Below are 23,786 nucleotides of genomic sequence, written 5' to 3' on the forward strand. Positions count from 1 at the left end.
ATGTTTAAAGTAGTATAAATGTTTTTCCTTTGGTTTTGATTGGTTCAAAGTAAGGGTCCCAGTAATGACAGTTTGTGGTTGTCAAAATGGTAATCTGTATCTGTGTTTTTATTTCAAAGGAATGGCATCCTTTTAAAAAATGTTTCAAAAGTTTTGCCAAGTGGTTAGTTTTGAAGTGTTGTAAATAATCTATTCATTACTGTAGAATGTGTGTAGGTTGAGTCGCATTTTAACCACTGGTTAAGACTTCTGTTTCATAAGAATTAATAATTATTTTAGTAAACTAATCTATGCAGGATGACCCATCTGTATTAGGAAAATTTCCTACTGTTAAACTCCTACCCTCATGTTACTATGAACTTGTTTTATTAATATGGCCAGAATGTTTACCTGTGGAGATGAGTTTTTGTACACTTGTGGTTTTAGTAATTATTCACTGTACTGAATTGCATTCTTATGTGGAGCTTTTGACCATCATAAGTTATTAGTCTAATTGGTTTGATTCTTATGAAGTTAAAAATCTTTTAAAGGGCTTTAGGAGGAATCCCGCCATTAGAGTTACTGAATCAAGAAACCCTGAAATCCAAAGGAATGCTTGTGGGGCTCTCAGAAATCTTTCAGTATGGAAGACAAAATGACGAAAATAAGGTGAGGTTGTGATTCTAGTTTTTTTTATACAAGAATAAATTGAGAAGCTATATTTTATATTGTTTTATGTTAAGAATTTGAAAATCAATTTTAAAATTTCTGGAAAAGTGGGTTTAGATTTTTTAAAGTAATGTTATAATAGTTTGTTGTTTTATGGGTTCTTTTTAATTGGTCAGTAAAAAATAAAACTCCAGTCTATTTAAGAAGAAGAAATGTGTTTTACTTTCTAGAGGCTATACAGCTCAAGAGATATATACCAAACTCGCATATGAAAAGAAGTAATCGCTTAGTTAAATTTTATCTTATTAATGGAATCACTAACTCCCTAACTCTCTGGTATTGTTTCATATTATTACAAGTCCAGAAAATCAAAATTTTATTTGGTTACAAGGAAGATTATAGGCAAAACTACCCATATCAAACAAAACAAAATGTCAAAATACAATTTTATGACATAATTTACTATAAACAGCTTTGTTTAGTGTTTATATTGTTGTAAGTTGTTTTAGAGGGCTTATGAGGTTAAGATTTACTAAATTCATCTAAGATCTAGAGAGTTATTATAAATACCAGTAAACAATTCATTCATTGATTCTGAGTTCAATGAACTATTCATTTGACTAATGAACAAAAAATCAGTGAAGTTAATGAGTTAAGACAGATATTTGGTGTTAATTGCTTTAAGGTTAGCAAAGACTTTGTTAAAAGTGAAAACATTATTTGTAAACTTGGCCTACAACTGTATATAAGTGAAAATAGCCTGCAGCAAATATTAAAGGAGAATTAAACTAATTTCTTGCTGTTATATGAGCTGAACTTTACATTATTTTCATCAAGTTATCTAAAAGACACCAAATAGTAAAAGTGATACAATGTTATAACAGTATGACATGATGATACTCCTGATTGAAAGTCACATGCTTGTGTTGTTACACAAGTGTGTAATCATGTTGTTTTATTAACAGAATCTACATATAAATCTATTTCAAATGAAAACCAGGGGACATTCAAGAAAGTAAAATTATACATGACAAATATGTCTGAGAAGAATAATATGGTAGAAATGAGGTGAAAAGCCTCCAAATTGTTTTTTTCATTTTTACTTGCATAGAATATTTATATTTTATCTCTTATAAATTAAAATATTAACCAGTCTAATAAGTTTCCTTTGCTAAAAATACCACTGAAATCTTTGGAGATAACTCATTAAGAAAATCAAAATATGGTTGTGGTAAACCTTTACAGATTTTTAACAACATTGTGTTTCATGCTGTATGCAATGTGAGGGGAAAAACTGTATTGTAGATGGTGTGATTGCAAACAGATTCATTCTTTTATGAGAGAATCATTAAAGAAATCAAAGCTGTTTTTCTTTCTTTCTTTTTTTAAATAGAGGGTTATACGTAATGCAGGAGGAATCCCTGCATTAGTAAGACTCTTAGAAAACACCTGATAATGAAATCAGAGAACTTGTAACAGGAATTTTGTGGAACCTGTCATCGCGGTGAGGTAAGTTCACCAGTACTTATACCTTTTATATTTTCTCCTTGAAATTTAAATCAATAGTTTTATTAATAATATAATAAAAACAACTTAATTTTTTTTGTCTCGTATCAATTTTTTTTTACAAGAGAAGCTGAATTAGTTTTCAAGAATTTTTGAACAAATAATTGAAACTCAAATTATGATCTTAAAAAAAGTAAATGATTGATTGTTATTAGAAATACCTAAATCTCAATGTTTTATTTGCTGAAAGTGCAAACAAGTGGTTTATATTTCCAGTAACTATATAGGACTATATACATAATATGTCATTTAGTTGGCTTTATCTTGCATACTGTCTTTTGTACTATGTTCTAAGTAAGAATATGATGAACAATTCTTATATTTTTGTTGTATCTTTAGTTAGAGGATGACGTTTCACAGCATTCTTCTTCATGAGATCATGCAGCTTTGATATTTTGTTACCTATGTGGTTTTAATTATTTCTTATCAGACTATGTTCTGCCACAAACAGCTCAAAGTATGAATGAATAGATGGATCTGAAATGATGTTTGAATGGTGTCCTCTTTTTTTTCAGAATTTTTTTTGGAAAAATGATCAGTGATGGCACTTAATTTCATATAAAGAACATTGCATTGCCCTCCAACTTGTCATAGTTTGAATCATACAAATAACTTCGTACACACCTGATGTTTGTTACACAACAACTTTGTACATATTATCAAAAACTGGCCACACTTAGTAAATTTTGAATTGCAGTCAGTATGAGGTTGGTCCAATGGATCAAGCCCATGTGTATTTGGTTAATGTAGTACCTGGATCTTTTGAATTGCACATAGTAATGAGTTGTTAAAGATTATTACAATATAGTATGTTATATCTATGACATCAAGCATCAAGCTATGGATTTATATTATTTATGATATATGATGCATTTAATTAGCTATGGTGTCTGTCATCAATCTCTTTTTGTATAGGATTTGAAACGTCCAATTATAGATGATGCATTAGGTGTCCTGTTGAGCCATGTGATCTTTCCTCATGTTGGGTGGGATCGTAACAGATAACTCGAATCTGTACGGCCTCAAGAAGTGTATTGGTCAACTGTGTTTCGCAATGCTAGTGGTATTTTGAGGTAAGTGACTCAACAGTAATAAAGGAGTGAGGTAAAATTCATAATTAATGATGCCCATGTATCAAGGAAAGTGAAAAATTAATGACTTTTATATTTTACAAAAACCATACGAGAATTTAATTTTGCATAAAAAGAAAGAAGAAAAATCTGGTAAAAGTGAAGGAATTTTGAGTAACTCGGTTATCCTTCTAGGACACAGATGGTGATAAAAGTCAGTAGTGCTATAATATCACATACAGGTTAATTCTGCATAAACATTGTTTCACTTGCATCACTCTTTTTGTCTACTGTTAATCTTCATAGAGTTTGAAAGCATTATACAAACATTGCCTAGCTTCCTGCCTAAACAAGGCTTTGTCTTGTGTTCCTAAGACTTGGTCATGGAGGATATCATTACTGGACTAAAAGTGCTTAAATTACTGTTTATGCTGCTTCCATTAAGTAAGTTATTTTTATTTTACAAATTTTAGTGTATAAATAAACCAGTTTCCAGGTCTGTATTCATTAGAAAGAACATGTAATTACCTGGATATATTACATCATTTGAAGTATTTGTGAAGGATTGGTTTGAAATGCATCAAAATGAAAGTAAAGTTGAGAAATTTAATGATACAATAAATCTGCAGTTTTGAGGAGTTTTTATTTCATATCTTTACTTATATTTATTCAATTAATTATCAAAAATAGCTAAAATAATTACATAAATTGGTTTGTAGTTAATTTTCTTTGTTAATTTATAGTTTACTATATCATGAATTAAAACCTTGCCTATAACATGTGAGATGGTGTATATTGTAGTTTTGATAGGGCTCGTATCTTTAAAATACAAGTAGAATGGTTAACTTCTACTAGTTTTCACCATCCATATTGCAATAAAAATAATTTACATTCTTTTAGTACTAAATCTGCTTGGTAGTAATTTTTATTTAATGTAATAGTGTGTGTTTTCTTAGCCCAACATGGCTTTGCTATATCTGCTGAGCCCACTGAGGGTATTTAATGTAATAAACATAGTTAACATTTTGCTTAGTAGCAACTTTTAGTCTATAGAAATTAACAACATGATGAAAGAACACAATTAAAACTTCAATACTTGAGTCCGTTAAATTCTGTAAAAACTATTACACGATATCACTATCAGTGATGAATGTCTTTTTTGTCCAGTAACATTAGTGTCTGTATCAGTTACTGTATCTTATACCAGCATAATAACTGTATAAGAATAAGACAAGTGAATGTTCTATTAACATTCTACATTCTGATTCTACATATGAAGTTTCTTATAGTTAGTCTTTACAAGTTTGGTATTTCTAAGCTTGTATAATCTGGTGATCTTAAACAAGCAAAAAACGTAAACCTAAACATGATCTACCCATAACACTTTTCATATCCTTTTTTATTATGCAATTCCTTTAGGTATTGTAAATATGAGTACTGTAGTGTAGTGCATAGCTAGAAAATGGAAATTTTGTACATTTTTGTGCAAATTCATCAGGAAATGTTGACTTAATAAACAATTGACATATAAAAAGTTTTCTTGTTAAAGGATATTCCATTTTTCAACAGCCAGTAACCATGTGTTCCTTCCGTGTACTAAAAGTCAAACACAGTTGTTGCACTTGGTAAAATTTTTAGTGTTGTTTATAATGTAATAACATTTATACAATTTAAATTAAGATTAAAAATTGATAATATGCACTATTAAAAGAAATGAATGAACTGCCTTTGTTGTGTATATTCTAAAAAAAGTACCAATAATGATGTGATGGATCCTACTGAAACTTTGCAACATAAAATGTAAGCAGACCATAACACCATATAATCTGTTTTGTCTTTTTATTAAAAATTGCAATAATATAATTTTGCACTTTCATATCTTATCAAACTTCATGATATATACTGAGAAAGAAGTCTTGGAATTTCACTCTTCTTAAGATGCAATAACCATAGTTCCACTTGAATTAAACAGTTAAAAAAAAAAAAAAAAGAGCAAGGGAAAAATTTGTGAATACACTTTAAATTTTCATCTTTATGAACAAGTAAATGTGACTCTCTTACATTTTTGCATAAAATTTTTGATAGAAATGTGAGTTCTGCTGGAGAATATGCAAGGAAAAACTTGAGAGTGTGAAGGGCTCAGACTCTTTATTGCATCTCGTCAAAGCAGCAATTGGAAAGAATGACATGGATAACAAAAGTGTTGAAAACTGTGTTTGCATATTTCGAAACTTGTCTTATCGCTGCCAGGAAGTAGAAGACCCTGACTATGACAAACACGTGTTTCAACCATCTCAGCCCAAAGGTAGTCCAATGAAAGGTAGGCTTGTTTTTCATGCTCATTTTTAATATTATTTTAAATTAAAAACTTTTGAATTTGCACATGTATGATTTTACTTTAATTTTATGTTTGTTATGATTATGTGATCTTTCTTAAGTCCAGAGAGAATACATTGGCTCTAAACAGTATTTACAACATTACCTTTGACAGGATTAGGTAGGCTTGTCTGTGCGTGATTGTGACTTTTACAACTCTATAGGGTAGATGCATGGATTAAATGAGAAAATGCATCTTTACGTGGGATGATGTAATCTTTCTGATAGCTTATCCTCAAATGAATGTGATTTTAATTCAGTGTTTCTATTTCTGTCGTATTTTTATATTTTCTGTATTTTATTTTGTAGTTGTCAAGACATAAAACGTTTATACATGTTTATGAGACAAATATGTCTTGTCCATTGCTGTAGATGGTCATTTGGTTCACTTGTCTGCCTTTTCCTTTATTTAGATGCTTTTCTCAGTTACCTAACTATCCCCAAATGCATTAATTTTACTTCTAGAAACTTTAATTTAAAGTTGTTCGCTGTAGGATTTTATTTATTCGTAAAAAACATTACATATTTCTCATAGATTTGACTGATAACATTTAAATGTATGCAGGACTCATTCAGCTTTGAGAAAGCTTGTCAAAGTGAAATGAATTCTCATGTTTCTGAGTTGTGTTCAGAGGTTTCATAGTGTGGCAAGTGGATGTTGAACATTCATACTTGAATACAGTCAGCTTTGGGAGAATTTGTACTTGTATTTGAATAATTTGGTAGGGAAAATTTAAGTATTCGTATTCAAATACAATGGTATAGTGTTTGCATTCCCTCAGTGATTTAGTAAATACTTAATATTGTAAGAGTAAATGTCAACTTTTGTACTTATCAAATTTCTAAACTGTTGTTATTACATCCACAGCATGTTAAATCAGGTGAATTTTCTCCATCTCACCTAAGTTATTCTATTACAGGAAGTCTGGTGATCCAATGCATACAATTTTGTTATAGTACCTGTGAGGTGGCTACTAAACTTCCTTACAGGACCCTATGCCTGCATATGAGCCACAAAGTGTCTTCTCTCTGGCATGGCATTGGATCCCAGATCCAAATTCGACAGATGTTTCACTAGAACTATGGTCTACAAATCCAATCAAATATTCCTGCAACAAAAATTGTTGGAAGATCCATGGAAAAAACTTTCCTACCCGTTCTTTACTAGCCAAGTGCGACCCGAGTTTTCTACCATTCTCTGCACCCGTTGAGTAGTTTTTGTTTTTTTTAATGATTAGTGGCAGCATCATTACTTCCTTATTGAAAAAACATTTTAGAGTAATGTTCATAAAAAAACAATGGACAGTTATCTTTCTAAATCTACTTTAAAAACAAATTTTGTCTTCTCAACTTTGCTATTGCATTTTGTAAAATGAAAGTATAGAAGTGTTTTCATTTGTTCAAATTTTCTTTCAGTTTCTAAAATTTGTTTTAATAAAATAAAAATAACGAAATCTTATCTGCTATTTTATCATTTATTACATATTACCTGACAAAACTATTCAAAGATATATTCCTGTATATCCATATTTGTTTGATTACTGATCTCTAGTACTGACTGATGGCAAGACCATAACACAGTTTCATTTTTATTAGTTGTTCTTGGTTTTTGATTTGCTATGTATGTTCTGAAGATTTAAGTAAGATTTATTGATATCAAATTATCATTTTTGTTGCTGGAGCTGAAAGTTATTTGTCGACAAAATGAAACTCAATTTGCTACAACAAAAGAACATACCAAAAATAGTAAGTTGTTCTTAAAATGAACAGTTTTCTATCATATAACGTAATATTTATTGACCACATTTCCATTATCAACAGCATTTATAAGGTTTGTTTCATGTATCTCTCTATATTAATGTGTTTAGGTTAAAATTTTCCAAACATGATTATTTGTTAATTACTTAAAATTCTTTAGTTTTTTAGAGTGAAAAGATTATAGTTTAAAAAAAAAGAAATGCAAGTTGTTGCATCTGTTTAGTTTGAAGCTGAAACTGAGGAAAGTAGTATTTAATCAGCAGTCACTATTTGTTATTTTACATAAAAATGTACTTAAACTAAAACTCATGGTTTCAAATAAGGTTTGATACATTTAGGAAGTTTAAAACAAGTCTGATCTTTTGTTTGGTCAGACATGGTTTTATATCAGAGTTTAGATAATTTGCTATTTGTTTTAACTTAAAGAAGAACACAACTAGTTGCAATGAAATTATTTTTTATGTTACCTTTCAAATGTTAGTTAAATTACCACATGAAGAAAACTTGTACATCAGTCACTGTGGAGGAGTCTCAAATTTAATTTGTGACAATAAGATTCAGAATTTATTCTTTAAAAGTTTTTTATACAAACCTGGTATTTTTTATTCTTAGTTCAAGACTGTAGTCCTAATTAATTTTTAAAATATGACCACACAAATTTTCACTTAAACAAGTTTTAAGTTAATAACTAGCAAACTGTATTTGTTTTCAGCAACTGCATAAATTATATTTAATCTCAAACAACAACTAAATTTCCCTTTTCTTGTGATAACATTATCAAATTCTCTGTCTTATTAATAGATAACCTTTTGTGTGTAATACAACATTCTCAAACCCTCATAATCTTGTCTTCCAGGGTGAATATTTTCTCTTACTTCAGTGCACTTCAAATAAAAAAATAATGTTTTGACTTAGAGGATGAAATATCAAGCAAATGGTAATGATAATTGTTTCAGCAGCTGTAATGTAAATTGTATAGGAAAGATTTTAACATATAATCAAAACAACTGGAGTATGTATTATAGGTGTGTCAAGAAGTAAAGTATTATTTCTTTTTATCTTTGTTTTCCAAAATGTACATTGAAATTTTCCTAAGTGATCATGTCAGTAGTTCATTTATGAGAGACAAAGGCAGAATTTGAACCTTTTTGTTAGAACCTTCTATACCCAATGTGTACAGAGGATTGTATATAGGTAAGATGTCCATTAAGTGTATAAATGATATAAATGGCTTTTCTTGTGAATTTTATGTCATCTGTTTTATCTCCTCATAAAAATCACAAGGCTCCTCCCAGTGTATGACAGTTTTATTAAGTGCTATGCTAATCATGTACATTTGCAGTATACACACAAGCACAAACATAGGAAAACGTATGTCCAGTTGTTTTCAGATGGTTAGCAGGTGTATATATGGTGTACATTACACCAATGTATACCATGTGGCATCTTCAGTCACTCAGTCATAAAGGTACTGACTGTAGCACTTGCTTTAAAACGTTCTCAATGTGCAGGATGTGGTTGGTTGTTCTCACTATACGACAAAGACATGCAGGTGTAATTATCTATACAAAATGTAGTGGATGTTATAGGAGATAATGAAATTAAAAAACAAAATCTTCATAACGTTTATCTTTTAATTTGTGAAATGTTATTTTGTTAAATCTTTAACTGTGGACTAGGTAACTTTGAATCAGTGATATGTGGTATCAAATGTTGCTCAAAATAATTTGGACAATTCACGTAATATTTTCTATTACCTTGTCAGAACAATTTCTGAGAAGTGTTTAATAATTTTATACCAACATCTCATGGTTAAATTATCTTATTTCCACTTTATTTTTATATTTTTAGTTGGTGACAACCTTGGATGTTTTGGTGCTAGTAAGAAGAAGAAAGAAGCTCAAAACCTAGAAAAACAAAAGAAGGAATTAATGGCTACAAACATGCCAAGACCCACTTCTCAGCCTGCACGAGGAATGGAGCTGCTTTGGCAACCAGAAATAGTTCATTCCTACCTGTCCTTGCTGTCTGAATGTTCAAACCCTGAAACCTTAGAAGCAGCAGCTGGAAGTATCCAGAACTTAGCAGCTTGTTATTGGCAGGTATGGTTCTTGGTATTCATGGTTATTCAGAAACCGAACATTCTAATAATCTGTTTCTTTCAAATGTTTTATCTAAGTAGCGAGTTTGCTCTAATCAGAAGTTAATATTGCTTCATAAAAGAAGAGAACTTGCGTACGTCCTTGAGTATGCAAGTGTGATTATGAAATTTCGTAATGAATACAGTAAGTATCTGCTACTGTTCAAGAAATATTTTTGTGTCTTTATAATATTGTTTTTACATGAATAGTTAGTTTGTTAGTAGTTGGCACTAGTGAGGTGTCTCACACTCACACACACACTCTCTCTCTCTCTCTCTCTCTTTGATGTATCTGTACATTTATCAAAAGAGATACAAAATATTTAAATGAATGGTATAATAAATTTCAACAAGAGAGGAGTAGAAATAACATTCCCCAGCAAACTTCCTTGTATAAGTTTTTTTTTTTGTACTTGTGAAAGTGGATAATGTTTTAAATTCAAAATAAGAGCAATTATTGAAATGTAAACCCATATAAGGGTCAGAGACTAACCATTGTTTGTTAGATGAACAAATGTTTACTTCAACTACAGGATTCGAAATTAGCTTGAGTGTGAAACTAGAATTATACTTGTTTATCTTCTACTAACAACTAAAATCTTCTTATAAAATAAAAAATTGTGATGACTTTACCTGTTTTCTTTTATATTCTCAACACACAGCCAAGCATAGACATTAGAGCAGCTGTGAGAGGAAGGAAAGGGTTACCAATTCTAGTGGAGCTCTTACGAATGGAAGTTGATAGGGTTGTATGTGCAGTTGCTACTGTTTTTTACGAAACCTTGCTATGGACCAAAGGAACAAAGAACTTATAGGTAAGATTCTTACAATAATTTTTTTTTTTTTTAAATATTTGGCTACATCTTTTTACTTCCGTTGAGTTTTGATCAGAAATTATCAGTAATTAGAAAGCAAAAAACTATTTACTCTGAAATATAAAAACTCTTAAGGAAGGTTCTGTAGTTACATAAATATACAAACTGTTTTATTTGTTTCAACAGAATACTTTTTTTTGTGTCCTTACAAAGGTAACTATAATTAACTTTATCATATAGGATATTCTGCTTAAACGGTAGATTGTTTATTTAAAACTTCTTTGCTATATGCTATCTTTGGCTAAGTGTAATAATTTGGAATATTGTATAAAGAAACAAGTTGCTATTTTCTATATTATATCCTGGTTGATGAGAAAAGAACTGGAAAGGGTTTTGATTTTTATCAATCTTATGAAAAATAACCTTTTATTTATTTTTTTAACATTTTAACAATGCAATCAACTAGTGTCCAATAAAACAACAAGAAAAAAGACCAATTAACTCAAAATATCACAATATCTTTTTAGGGAAATATGCTATGCGAGATTTGGTTCAGAAACTTCCAAATAGTGGCTCTGCCCATGATGTTGGAACATCAAATGAAACCATTGCTGCTGTGCTTGCAACACTCAATGAAGTAATTGTTAAAAACAGTGATTTTGCTCGGTCACTGTTGGAAGCAGGAGGTGGAGAGATTAACTTACATAGCAAAACAACGAGGGAAATTTTCCCCTCGGGTAGTCAAGTTTACTGCTCAAGTACGTGTATGCATTTCTTGTTAAAATAATAGTTCTGCTCTAATATACTACTAAAATATGTTCTGTTGTGTTTTTTTTATTTAATTTGTGATTACACTGTCTTAAAATCAATCTGATTGGTGTTCAGAATTTTAATTTTTCCTGATTTTGATTTTGTGAGAAAAGAAAACCACCTTAACACACTTTTTATAGTAAGGGCAAACAGTAATCTTCCAAGAGTTATAAATTCCATCCATAGTTGAATCTTTAATGATGCACTATTAACAGTATAAAATATTCTGAATAAACGTTTTTTGAGTTGTTTTTTCTCTAAAAGTTAGAATGTGTAATATTTGTGTGTACATATTTTTTTTGTCTGAGATTTTCATTAGCTATAAAATAATTTTTACAAGTAATCCATTTTCCACTCCACTTTCAATTTGTAATTTATTCCAATACCCTTTTATGTATGTAAAACAACTTTTTCATTTTACAAATTGAATTTTTCTGTTGTTGACATTTTTATTTATCAAATTTAAATTATACTAATGTTTTTTTTCCTATCTGCTATTAATCTATCAGAATTAGTGTCACTTTTTTATACTTATGTGATCTTATGATGATTAATTTGATTATATTTTTTAGTTGCTTTACAACATGTGGCAACATCAAGAGCTGCGAGAAGTGTACAGAAGATCAGGTTGGAAAGAAACTCATTTTATTACACGCACTATGGTTGCTCGTAGTTCTGCCTCTCCTACTGGAAGTGTTAATAGCACTCTTAGTCGACCAATTAGCACACAAGGTGGAACCAAATATGAAGATAGGACACTTCCACGTGGAGGACAAGGTAAACAAGAAATGTTTGGTTTTATAGTGCATTTGGATGTACTGCAAAACGTAAAGGGTTGTTATATTAAAGAAAGTCACTTCATTTTTTTTAAGTTGGATATTGTAAAATATACAACCATTAGTTTAAAAATAGTGTAAAAACAATAAACAATTATGTATATAATATTTTAGGCTTAATGGTTAGGGCATCTTACTTATTATCTACTGATTATAGGATCGAAATCCATTACTCAGTATGCCCACTCTTTTCAGTTGTAAAGGACATTATGATGTGATAGTCAATACCTCTATTTGCTGGTAAAACGTAACCTAATAAGTGGTGGTGAATGGTATTGACTGACTGTTCTTACCATCACTTTCAAATTGAGAACAGTTAGTGGCAACTTAGTGCAGAGAGCCCTCTAGTAGCTTTGCATGAAATTCTACAAACAATAATACTTTAACTAAGGACTGGAGTGTTGAAACCACTTATCTATAAGTTATTAATAGATCAATGGTTAGAACAAATAACTGAGCACAAACTTTGTTGACAAGAGCTGCTATGAAATAGAAGAAAGTTTCAATCGTAATCATACTTTTTAACTATAACTTTGATTTAATATGAAACATTTAAGTATCAAATTTATACAATAACCTTCCATTATGTGTTTCTGTTTATTTTTTATCTAATTTATCAGCATCATACATATTAGAATTGAAATTTGGATGTGCTCTGAGCTCATGCATTAAATGTTAAAATAATTTAAATATTTATTTTTTACAAAAAAAATACTTTTATTGTGAAGTATCAGGTGCAAGATTGAAATGTATATATATTATTTTTTTATTTTCTACAATTTATAGTTAAAAATAATTACTACAGTAAAACTGGAATTAGGCCAAATCATTATATTGGTATAAAGACATATTTTGCATTTAGAATCTATTGGTAATGAGCAGTAATTAAATAAAGTAAGATTTTTAAGAATTCAAATTATGAAATTAGAAGACAGAATTCTTCAGGAACAGATGTTAGTGCTTTGATATTATAGGTTATTAACAATGACTTTGAAAGATTTTCATTAAATTGTTAATTTTTGGTTGATATGAAACTCTGTTTTATTGGTAACTAAGACTGAAGAAAGAAAATCCATGTTCTTTGTGAGGTTTTTCTTTTATTGACCTAAATTTGTGTAATTTTGTACGAGTAGAGTTAAAGCATAATGTAAAAATTTGTTTTTTATCTTTTTCAGTGGGTGTGTACAATCAGGTGAGTAAAATGTTTGTACCTTGTTACAAAATTATATTATAACCTATTTACACTGTCAGAATCTTTATTAATTACTGTTCACTCATTTTATTAATGTCAGTAAAAAGCATCCTTATCAGTTGACTATTTAAACTATTGCCAGCTAAAAATGAAAATTTTCTGGTGCCATATAATTTACAAATCATGGGTAAAATAAGAAACTATGCTAAAGTGGAACCATCAGTTAAAGTTAATGAGCATGTATGTATGTAGTTTAGTGTAAAATATTAAAGTTAAACTTGTGTGTGTGTGTGTGTGTACATAAGAATACTTTGTGTGTTTTATTTAGGCCGAAGAATATCCAATGAATGACCTAGCCCATCCTGTCGAACTTCCGCACCATCGGCCCCCTGTTGGAGGAGTGCCTATTTATCCACCTGCTCCAGTGAGTTCCTGACTCATTCATATGTACATGTTTACTAAACTGCTTGAAGTCTCTTACTCTTACACATTGAGATGCTATAACCTTAAATAGATTATTTTCATTGTTTAAACTGTATAATTAAAGGTGTGTGTGTGTGTGTGTGTGTGGAATAAACCAAGTGTATGGTGAAACCTCAGTTATACGCTAACCAGTCTAGGCTTACTTCACTTGCAGTAAAATTGTAAATGATAAAGATGATTAAGGATATTATAACTGTAGTTACTAAGATATTCACTAAACTAAGTACATCTGCTTTAAAATTATCAAGCAGTTTTGTAGTATTTTAGATATGCCTAGAGGTGCAGTAATTCTCAGTATATCATAAATGTAAATTATAAAAATTGTTGTCTAATTAGGACCATATTTTAATTTAAAGAAAATAATAGGATACAAAATGACCTAACCATTAGAGAAAATGTAAATAAGTAATTAAAAGGAATGTCTCATATCAATGTCTGTTTAGTTTTGTAAAATATTAAACTAGATTTATACTGATAATAAAAGCAACGAGATTTCAAGTGTTTCCTCTCTTAATCTATCATTATTATGCCTTTCTCACCTCACTCTTAACTTAGTACTATGCACTGTTCTCATATCTAACATATTTTTTGTCTTAGCCTCCACCTCATGGCTTCTAGTCTTGCTCCCAAGTCACTTTTAAAATACTCATTTTGGTGGGTGGTTTTTCCTCTTCATGTTTTGTCTGTTTGTTGCATGACTTGTAATAACAAATAACTATCAATAGGAAAGGGTTACCCCAGCCTGTAATAGTTTCTCAAGAATTCATTAGCAGTACACCAGTCTCAATTATTTACTTGTCTTGTGATTTATTTCATTACTTCATTTCTAGTTTATATTATTTTTGAGAGGTCAAACATATGTTTTTGTTCCCATAATTTTAAGGATCATCTTTAAACATTTTTGAACTGTATTTCTTTTTAAATATTATGGTTGTCAGTTCTAATTTCTCCAAAACATTTATTAATAGCATATTTTCTATAAATTAAATAGTGAGCAAGAAAGTGGCTTTATTATTTAATAAAAAATATATATATATGTATATTGTAGAAAAAATATTCATAACTTGTACAGGTGTTTTAATATATAAAAAATAATATATTAAATCATTCAGTAAAACAACTAAAAACTGTAGTTTTTAGATTAACAGTAAGTAAATATTGGTGATAAATATTAAGCCTAATAATTCTACTTCTATGCCAGCTTTAGCATTTAATACTGTAACTGAAGAAGTAATGCTAACAGAGGTATTTTAATGCTACAATACTCTTTCTCTCTCTCTCTATCTACACTAAATTTATTTTAAATTATGGAGTTTCCAGCTAAATCTACATAAATCTATGTTAAAGGAATAATGTATTGAAAATGTTAATGGAATCCATTTACCAAACAACAATTAGATTAAGAATTTTCTCAATATAGAATTTGTCAAATAAATAGGTCTAACTCGCTCAAAATTCTTGACAACATTGTTATATTAGAATCAGTATAGGATAAATTAGGCCTGCTAATAAATGTTAACATACTTTTTGTTTTAGCATGCAGATGTGACAAAATCAAATTAGTTTTGTGACAAGAAACATTCAGTTTTGTTTTATTTTTTATATATACATATAGATTTGTATAAAAATAAATTAGGAAATTGGCTTAGTTTGAACTCAGAGTTATTATTTGAAAAACAGTCCTTAATATTTGATCATGTTTTGGTAAGTGTACATTATAATTATTGATATTCATGATATGTTTCTAAGATACACCTGAATGGAAACTTCTTTGTCTCATACAGTTTTTACACACATCCTACAACTTTTTTTAATTATTTCACTTTGGCAAAGACCATATAAGAAAAAAATGTTTATTTAAATTGTAGTGGCTTGTTCATCTGTAAATAAATCAGCATTAGTGAATGTTGTGTTCTTAAGTCAGTGTTTAGCAAATGAACCTGTAAAATGTTGGTTGCAACTAATGTGATTATTGAAACAAAAACAAACGTCTTCCTAAGAGAGTGCTGTGGTAATCTCTGTGACTGAGTTTTAAACTAATATTGAATTTTGTTTGTACTATTTGAATTAATTAAAAGAAGAAAAAAAATAATTGATGATGTTTCACTTTTACCATTTGAAATATATTCTGAAAAATTTCATTTTCTACAATGTTTCAAACTTAGATGAGATCCCCTGTAGAGCCACTTTATGCCCAAGTTAATCGTGACAAGAAGAAGAACCGCCATCCTGACTCGTCTTCCCAGTCCATGTTACTTGACCACCAGGGGGCGCCAGCAGGAGACTCCTGGGTGTGACCATATGATTGTCAGTTTGATAACTGGTGTTATGTGGACTTCCTTTAATTTTTCTAAACTGTGGCAGCTACTCTAAATGTCATCTCTTCTTCCTAATGGGCCATTGCATAATTCTTCAGGGTATGTGGAGGTTAAACTGTTGGAGCTCTAATGCCCTGAATTGAAAATGAGAGAGAGAGAGAGAGAGAGAGAGAAAAAAGTATTTTTTGTTTTTGTTTTAATGTCAATAAGATGTGAAGAATACAGATTCACACAGCTTAATGTGTTTTTAATGTAGATATTAATTGCATCAGTTTCAGAAATTGACATATAATTTTGATTCTTGGAAAATATTAGCCAGATATAGTTTTTTAAATTCTTATTTTAGAAACTGTGACATTTAATTTTCTTTAAAAAAAATAACATTGCTTACAAAAGTTAGTAAAAAATAGAAAAGGCCCAGTAGCAGTTTAAAGAATGACAAGGTTAAACAGGTTAATTTATGGAATTTGGGATCTTTTTACCCATGAGTAGCTTGAAAAGTACACCAGTAGCTAAAGACTCGATGACAATGATGTTTTAATTAAATTCTTACTTAACCTGCAGCTATTTGGTTTTTGAACCAGAGGTGTTTGTTTCTATTAGGCTTTTACCAAAGATGTAGCCCCTCAAGGTTGAACACTGTATGATGTGGTCCATCAGTATGTTTTTGTTTTTTTTTTAAACCTGTGACGTAAAATAGCTTTTAAGAATTTGTCAACATATTGGTTAGAGGATGTTTTATAGCTTTAAAAGGTCTTTGTCACTGCATCATGTATTCCACTTGAGTTTAATTCTTAAGCCTAATGTACACTTGCAGACTAATGAGGGGAGAGAAGGGGGCTAATCTTGGGCAAATTGCTCAAGCCCTGTTTCTCTTTGTGTAGATCTTGTGTTTATTTTTTATCATCCAGTATGAGCCTTCACAAATTTATGAATTTCTTAATACAAGCATGCTATAAACTTTTAATATTTCATTTTGGAAAAGTATCTCAGATGATAAGTTTTGTCTGGGTAGCTTTGGAGTGTGCTTCTAGAAATGTTTGAGCCTAGTCATACAGCAAATAAAAACTAATTTAAACTGCTGTAAGATCAAATTGGAAATTGTTTGTAACAACACAATGCTACTGGTATTTTATGTCCATACGTTTTTATGTGTGTTCAAACAGATTAATCGAAACCTTGTAAAGCATGTGAAAATGTAAGTTTTTTCATAATCATTTCGAATTTATATTTTGGTAATTATATTAGATTGTTTTAAAGTCAAACATGCCAACACAATGGCCTAAACATCACCTTTTAGTTTTATTTTTAAGAGAAGTTTGTTAATATTTATAATTCATTACACATTCCAACATTTTTTTTGTAATGCATATTTTTTAAAACTCGTAATGGAAAATAGGATCTTTTGGAATAAGAATTGATGGGTAAAACATTTAACTTTTCTTGGCTAATTTGAGTCCTTTGTGAACTGTACTCAATTACTAATTCACAGGTGAGGTTTCCTATTCTCAGATTAGAATACTGATAGAAACATTAAAAAAACAAAACAAAACATAAGATGAGGCTTACTGGTTAATTTGAGCTGTTTATGCAACAGATAATTTAAACTTGTGTACCCAAAGATTCAGGTGTAGTAAAATGAATTAAAGGTGTTTTGTTACTTCCATAAAAGTGTTTGGAAAGTTAAAACTACTGTATTGTACCAAGAAAAGTAATTTTTTGAAAGTGATGACTAACCGAACCTAAAACATTTGTCTGAATGAATAGAGTAAACAAAAAGTTAAGAAGGAGAGATGAGGAAACAAAGTATTGTATATTTGGAGTGTCTGTTTAGAAAAAAATAATATTTTACAGTGCTGTTACTTTTCACATTGGATGTATTGTTATTGGTTTTGTGTAACTTTTGTATTCACCATCACATATAAATGGCAGATTTTAGTGTATAATGTACCAATAAAAAATCCTTACTCAAAGCTTGTTGAGGATTCTAAAAGAAACACACCAAACTGAGAACAAGTAGAAATATACACAACTTTAATTTCTCTGTTTAAGTAATAAAGTAAATGTGACGACCAGCTCAATTTTCATTCAATCTGTTTAACAGATATTAATGTTTGAAAACATACATTGTCAATAATTATATACAACACAAAGTACAAGTATCAGACCGCAGTGGCTCGAGTCTCTTCCCCCCCCCCAGATGTTTTGAATATAGAAAGGTATTCCCATATGAAATCCCGGAACAGCACTGTTTAATTAAGGTTGCTAGTTCATGGTAATTCGACAAAGGAATACGCTTGTAAAAGGTTTCAGTATCAAGCAACACAGACCTAATTTTCTAACTTTAAAAAAAAAACGACAGATAAACCAGAACAAACCAAATTCATCTAAATAAAATATTTCGGTGAGAGCGACATTAATGTTATTCAGCTAGAAAAGTATAGTACATGCTTCTCTTGGTGCGATACCTGACACAAACATAAACTATGCATTCAAATCTGACATGTACACAAGCAATTCAGTTTTGAAACCTCATGAAGTAAGGACCGAAAGAAGCCTTTAGGTTAAAGTATTTTACTAAAACTTTCAAAGCAGTATGCCTGTAATAGTTCTTGATACTAACTAGTGCAATGGTCATACCAAATTATTTATTGTAATTTACTGGAATAGACGCGTCTACTCATGAAAGCCTCTGTTTGTTTACATGAAAATTCAAGTTACGTACCTCTTTGCCAGATTGAAAAGTATTAATTAAACATACTTTTGTTTCACCAGACACCCTTCTCTTAACACGAATGTGTAGTAAGTGTAATTATGAAGGAAGAAAACTTATCTTAGGGCAATTAAAAAAGAAAATGTTTAGCGTCAAAAGTTTTGGAAAATAAAGGAAACGTCATCTTTTAACTAGTTTTCACCCCTTTTCATGATTGTTGCTCGTTTTCAAAGGGTTTCATTTTCATCGAAACGATACAGAATTTATGACAAAGTAAATCAACCATGTTCATCTCTCCTTTTCTTTTCTTTTCTTTCTTTCTTTCCTTGTATAATAATCAAAAAAGAGATTGTGGTGGAGGATACAAAAAGAAAGTGGACGGGTCACTTTTTTTTTTAATCTGACCGTACATAAAATTACTATATCATCACTCAATTATCTTTACGTACTGGGAGAGCTTATGAGGTTTATTTAAGCAACCTAAATATAAAGAGTATTTTCGAAATATAAATTTACGAGTGTGCATCATACGGTATTGTATCTCGTAACAGGTTTTGCATATAGCTGATTCCAAAGAGTTTCCCTTGGGTACGTTCCTGGCACCGAATTTTTATGCAGATAAAATCGTGTAAAAATGAATAATCTTGGTCTTATGCTTCCACTTTAATACGGAATATACACACCCACGCATGTCTCGGGGGAGGGGTTAGGTCAAGAAATCGACTCCTATCTCATTTCATGGAAGCATATGAGAGGTATGAGACAATCGGTTCAAACATTCGTAAATTATTAACGGACACTGACAGACTTATATAGGTTTCCAACAAAATCGCCAGTACGCAAGTAGTACTGTCGTTTGAGCTAATGAGGGGTGGCGGCAAAGTTGGGCCCTAATTTCCATAAAATTCACGAACTGTCGATGATGTAGCATTTTTCTGTGCTCGTGCATCAATTGTAATAACTACGTAAAAGCAAGGAGAAGGTGTAGGAGTAGCAAAAAAAAAAAAAAAAAAGGCATATAGAAACTTCAATTTTGTATTATTAGTGTAAGTAATATCCCCTAAACCATACGTTTTATATTTCTCAAAAACAAGTTAAGACGTGAGTGTGATCACTGTAAGGAGAACTGAGTTACGTTGTGTTGTATTTCATTACATCTACCAATTTACTTTTGTAGCTGTTAACACAGTCCACGTGAAAGTAGGAACGTAAGACCAAGAAAGTGTTCTATACAAAATTCCATCTTTGTATAAAGTTCTGTTGTTTAGAAAATTAAGCTATAATCTGAGATTATGTTCAGCGAGATAACCATTAGACGTTTTTGAATTCCATACCGCTATACACACACGGTTAGCTAAATTAATCTGACGCTGTTGTTACCTCTAACAAACGTGACCACTTGCTTCAGAACTTTGAACTTAACGCCATCTTCTCATGCTATAAAGATAAATGGTGGCATGGAATAAAGTGTAACGAAAATGGAGTAAAAAATGTAACTGGTCAAATATTCATTCGCATGATTCCACACAGCGTAGGCACATTTAAGAACTTACCTTTGTTTTTTGTAATGTTTTGCTTCCTGTGAATTAGCGTTTTTGATAAATGCGTTCTGTACATTTCCAGGCTTGGGTACAGCTTCCATGTTGGTTCCACACTTTTAAAACTAAAGTATTGGACTTGACGCTAAGAGTTTTGAAGAATTCAATTTGTTGCTATCGTGTTTCCGCTTTTGCTATACACTGTTGTTAAGTGTCTCTAAAGACACAGGAAATCTTGGCCGCTTCCTGTACATATACAGACCACGTAAACTATGAACTTGTCGTTTTAGAATGCAGTCTGTTTGTTCAATCAGTTGTAGAAAACGTCAAGCTTCATAAACCGAAACGAATTTGTCAGAATTATTCGCACATGGTAAGGTAGGGGCTCGCGAAAATTCATTCAATTATGAACTTCCCCCTTCTTGCTCGATATGATTTCTTTTCAGTTGCATTTTGTTCTCGTGAGCTCTCCTTCCCCGCGTTAAAACATGTGACGAGCAAGCAGTGTACAACAATACCAAGACAAAGCAGCGACATAATGGTGCTGTCGGTTGATTATACGTGAATTAGTTCAATGCAGATATATATCATGATCGTTTCTGTATGGATTCACTTTGCTGTTGATGGCCGATGAAGATGGTTATTCACTCGTGTAATGTTTTCACTGTGCACAGTTGTCACGTGTTGCGTGGTTTTTGTTTACTATATGTACCGTGTTTACTCGCTTATAAGACGGGGATTTTTCCTCGAGATTTCGGGCTCAAATTGGGGGGCCCGTCTTATAGGCGAGGTCTACAGACATAGAAAATAAATTTAGTTCACTCAGTTTATCAGATCGTTCCTCAAATGCGGAATTTCGAATTCCATTGACGGCAGTGAGGATGATGAACTTTTCAGTGAGTTTATCGGCGGCAGAGATGACGTAGAGCAGGAGGAGAACACGGAGGAATGTGACCTCTACGATGATGGATTGTCCGAGGAGCAGTTTTATGAACTGTTTGGAGATAGCGACAACGAATAATTTGAAGGCTTTTGAATTTCATAACTTGCATACTGATTTGCTGTGTTCTATTAAAGTGCAGTTTACGTAAACTCTTTTAATACTTTGAAGAAATGTGGTTTAAAAGTTAGCATAAACGTACTTTGATACTGAAATATGTTGTGATAAGTTTTGTGCGTTAGATTGTTCTTTGTTATGTGTTTTAAATATGAATATTTATCATACAGTAAATAAAATAGTTGATGAAATTCCATTAAACGCTTGAACACCGAGTTTGGATTTATTCATTTATTTTCACTTGTCTATCTCTTCTATTTTTCTCCTTCTAATCTGAAATCGAAATATCGTATACGAAACCCAAAATTAGGTTTCTATTAATTTCCATTTTTTCACTTTTCTCTCGTTACCTGCTTTCCTTCCTTCGTCTTATAAACGAGTCTAAACAGAATATCGACAATCTCTCAGGTGAAGTTGGGACCCGTCTTATAAGCGAATCGTCTTATAAACGAATAAAAACGGTACACGTATGCATTGTTCTGTGTAATCTAGGAAATACGTGTACAAACAGCAGAGAATAAATGTGAGTAATAAACACCATTGTCGTTTAATGTCACTAATGACACACGTGAAAATATGTACTAGATGTTTAAAGATGATTGAAATTCCTGTTAAAAGTTCAGATGTGAATTTAGTCTGTACAGAACGTATATGGTATTTTGAAAGTTCACGAGGAAAAATTTTAACCAATTGCATCGTCCTCATCCACGTGCTTTGTACGTAGTAGCAGACGTATCCATGCCATGTTTGGTGAGAGGTTTATGAAACCGTCAAATCATTTATAATATTATTTTATTGATTTTAAAGAGAGGGCTGCAAGTGGTTTATATGCAGAAACTTGCCTTAATTATTTAGATAATATTATTTTTTATTTTAATTTTTTATTATGTGAGAGTAATGTGTAAAATGTGACGTAAACATTTCATTTAATATAAGTGGTTCTATCTTGAAAGTATGTATGGACTAGGTGTCTAAAAGTAATTACTCAAATGAGTGATGAGATTTGCAAATGAAATTATATTGTAGAATTAATGTTTTTCAGTTATGAATGTGACAAGTGTTTCTGTCTCAAATATACTAGTAATGATTCAAATACATAACCTTTATGTATATCGCAAGTAATTGGAGAGAAAATTGGATAAATATTATTATTAGCCCTAGTTTTCACCCCTACCGATTGACCACGATTTAACGATAACTGTAGCTATGTAGTTTATGCAGCTTAAAATAAAAATAACTTCTTGACTCATACTCAATGATTCCTACTTCATTAAACAATTTTAACAGGTTAAAATGTAAAAGTTCAGAAATTGGAAGATAAATATCTGTTAAATTATGGTAGGATTATTTATTGTGATCACAGAGTAAAATAATTTTGGCGTGAAAACGAAGTAAATCTCAAATATAACGAGTTTAAAATTAATTTATATTTTTCGTAAGACAGTATATCAGGCCTATTATATATTTTAATACATATAATATTGTTAATGCACCCGTTTTACGATTTTCAAGAATTAGAAGAGTATCTACATAAACATAATACTACTGCCTGTTTGATGTCCAAGCAGCCCCCTAGGCCCGATATGGCCAGGTGATTAAGGCACTCGACTCGTAATCCGAGGGTCGTGGGTTCGAATCCCCGTCCCCCTCGGTATGGATTCCTGTACGTGGTGAGGGGACCTCTCAGGAAAGGTTCTGTTCTTTCAGTTTACTTCCTCTGGGATTTAAACATTCACCCACGTGTTTTCTGTGTGTGGTGACTCGTGAAGGGGAGGAGAGGATCCTGGTGGTTGAGGGGTCCAACCCTAACATACCACTTTGGCCTTGAATTCCTGTAGACGGGTGGCCCCCTCGGCTGGTCTACTTGGGCCAGGGTCAACCCAAGTACTAATGTTGGATGTTCTCAACAAGTGTTGTGGACATTGTATCTGATGCTAGTGTATGGGTATAGAGCTCACGAAACCCTGGCGTTGCTGCAATTCTTGTTTGGCATTGTAATGCATACCCTCGTAGGGCTCCATGGTGGATGGGGGTCAGTGGGCACCGATATATTCCTTTTTTATTATGATCCTCCAAATGAAAACTTAAAATAGGGAAAAACAGTCCATAGGTAAACAACCACGTCTTGGAGATTCTGAGCAACAATCTTCAACACTTATAACACCTGTTGTGCGTCATTTTCTTATACTACATCCTCTTTCATACAAACCTTTGAGATAGATGTCTCCCTTTTTCATTAGGAAGGGACTAGAGGGACATGCTGGCTCTCCAAAGTCAGTAACGAAGCTTTGCTCTGGTGACATATTGGTGGAAACATCCACATCTCAACACAGTGAACTCCTCTTGCATTCAAAGGCGATTAGGATATGTACCTATTGAGGTTACACCTAATGCTACTTTGAATTCATCACGAGGAGTTATTGTTGAGAGGGATTTGTAAAACATCCCCGAGTCAGAGATTCTCGC

General features: G+C 31.3%; 1 protein-coding gene across 1 annotated transcript in view; it reads left to right on the forward strand.

The window, feature by feature from the left end:
• The window catches only part of LOC143248092 (catenin delta-2-like), a 46,598-nt gene extending 30,419 nt beyond the window's left edge, over nt 1–16,179 (forward strand). Inside the window, 18 exon segments of the mRNA XM_076496528.1 lie at nt 531–571; nt 574–620; nt 622–648; nt 2,042–2,088; nt 2,090–2,152; nt 2,280–2,283; nt 3,130–3,287; nt 5,370–5,410; nt 5,413–5,604; nt 9,270–9,520; nt 10,221–10,328; nt 10,331–10,373; nt 10,901–11,060; nt 11,062–11,131; nt 11,756–11,960; nt 13,195–13,211; nt 13,540–13,635; nt 15,860–16,179. Of these exon segments, the coding sequence (XP_076352643.1) occupies nt 531–571; nt 574–620; nt 622–648; nt 2,042–2,088; nt 2,090–2,152; nt 2,280–2,283; nt 3,130–3,287; nt 5,370–5,410; nt 5,413–5,604; nt 9,270–9,520; nt 10,221–10,328; nt 10,331–10,373; nt 10,901–11,060; nt 11,062–11,131; nt 11,756–11,960; nt 13,195–13,211; nt 13,540–13,635; nt 15,860–15,991 (1,702 nt within the window). The 3' untranslated portion in view covers nt 15,992–16,179.
• The last annotated feature ends 7,607 nt before the right edge of the window (nt 16,180–23,786 follow it).

This window comes from Tachypleus tridentatus, chromosome 4, assembly GCF_004210375.1.
Source record: "Tachypleus tridentatus isolate NWPU-2018 chromosome 4, ASM421037v1, whole genome shotgun sequence".
NCBI lineage: Eukaryota > Metazoa > Arthropoda > Merostomata > Xiphosura > Limulidae > Tachypleus > Tachypleus tridentatus.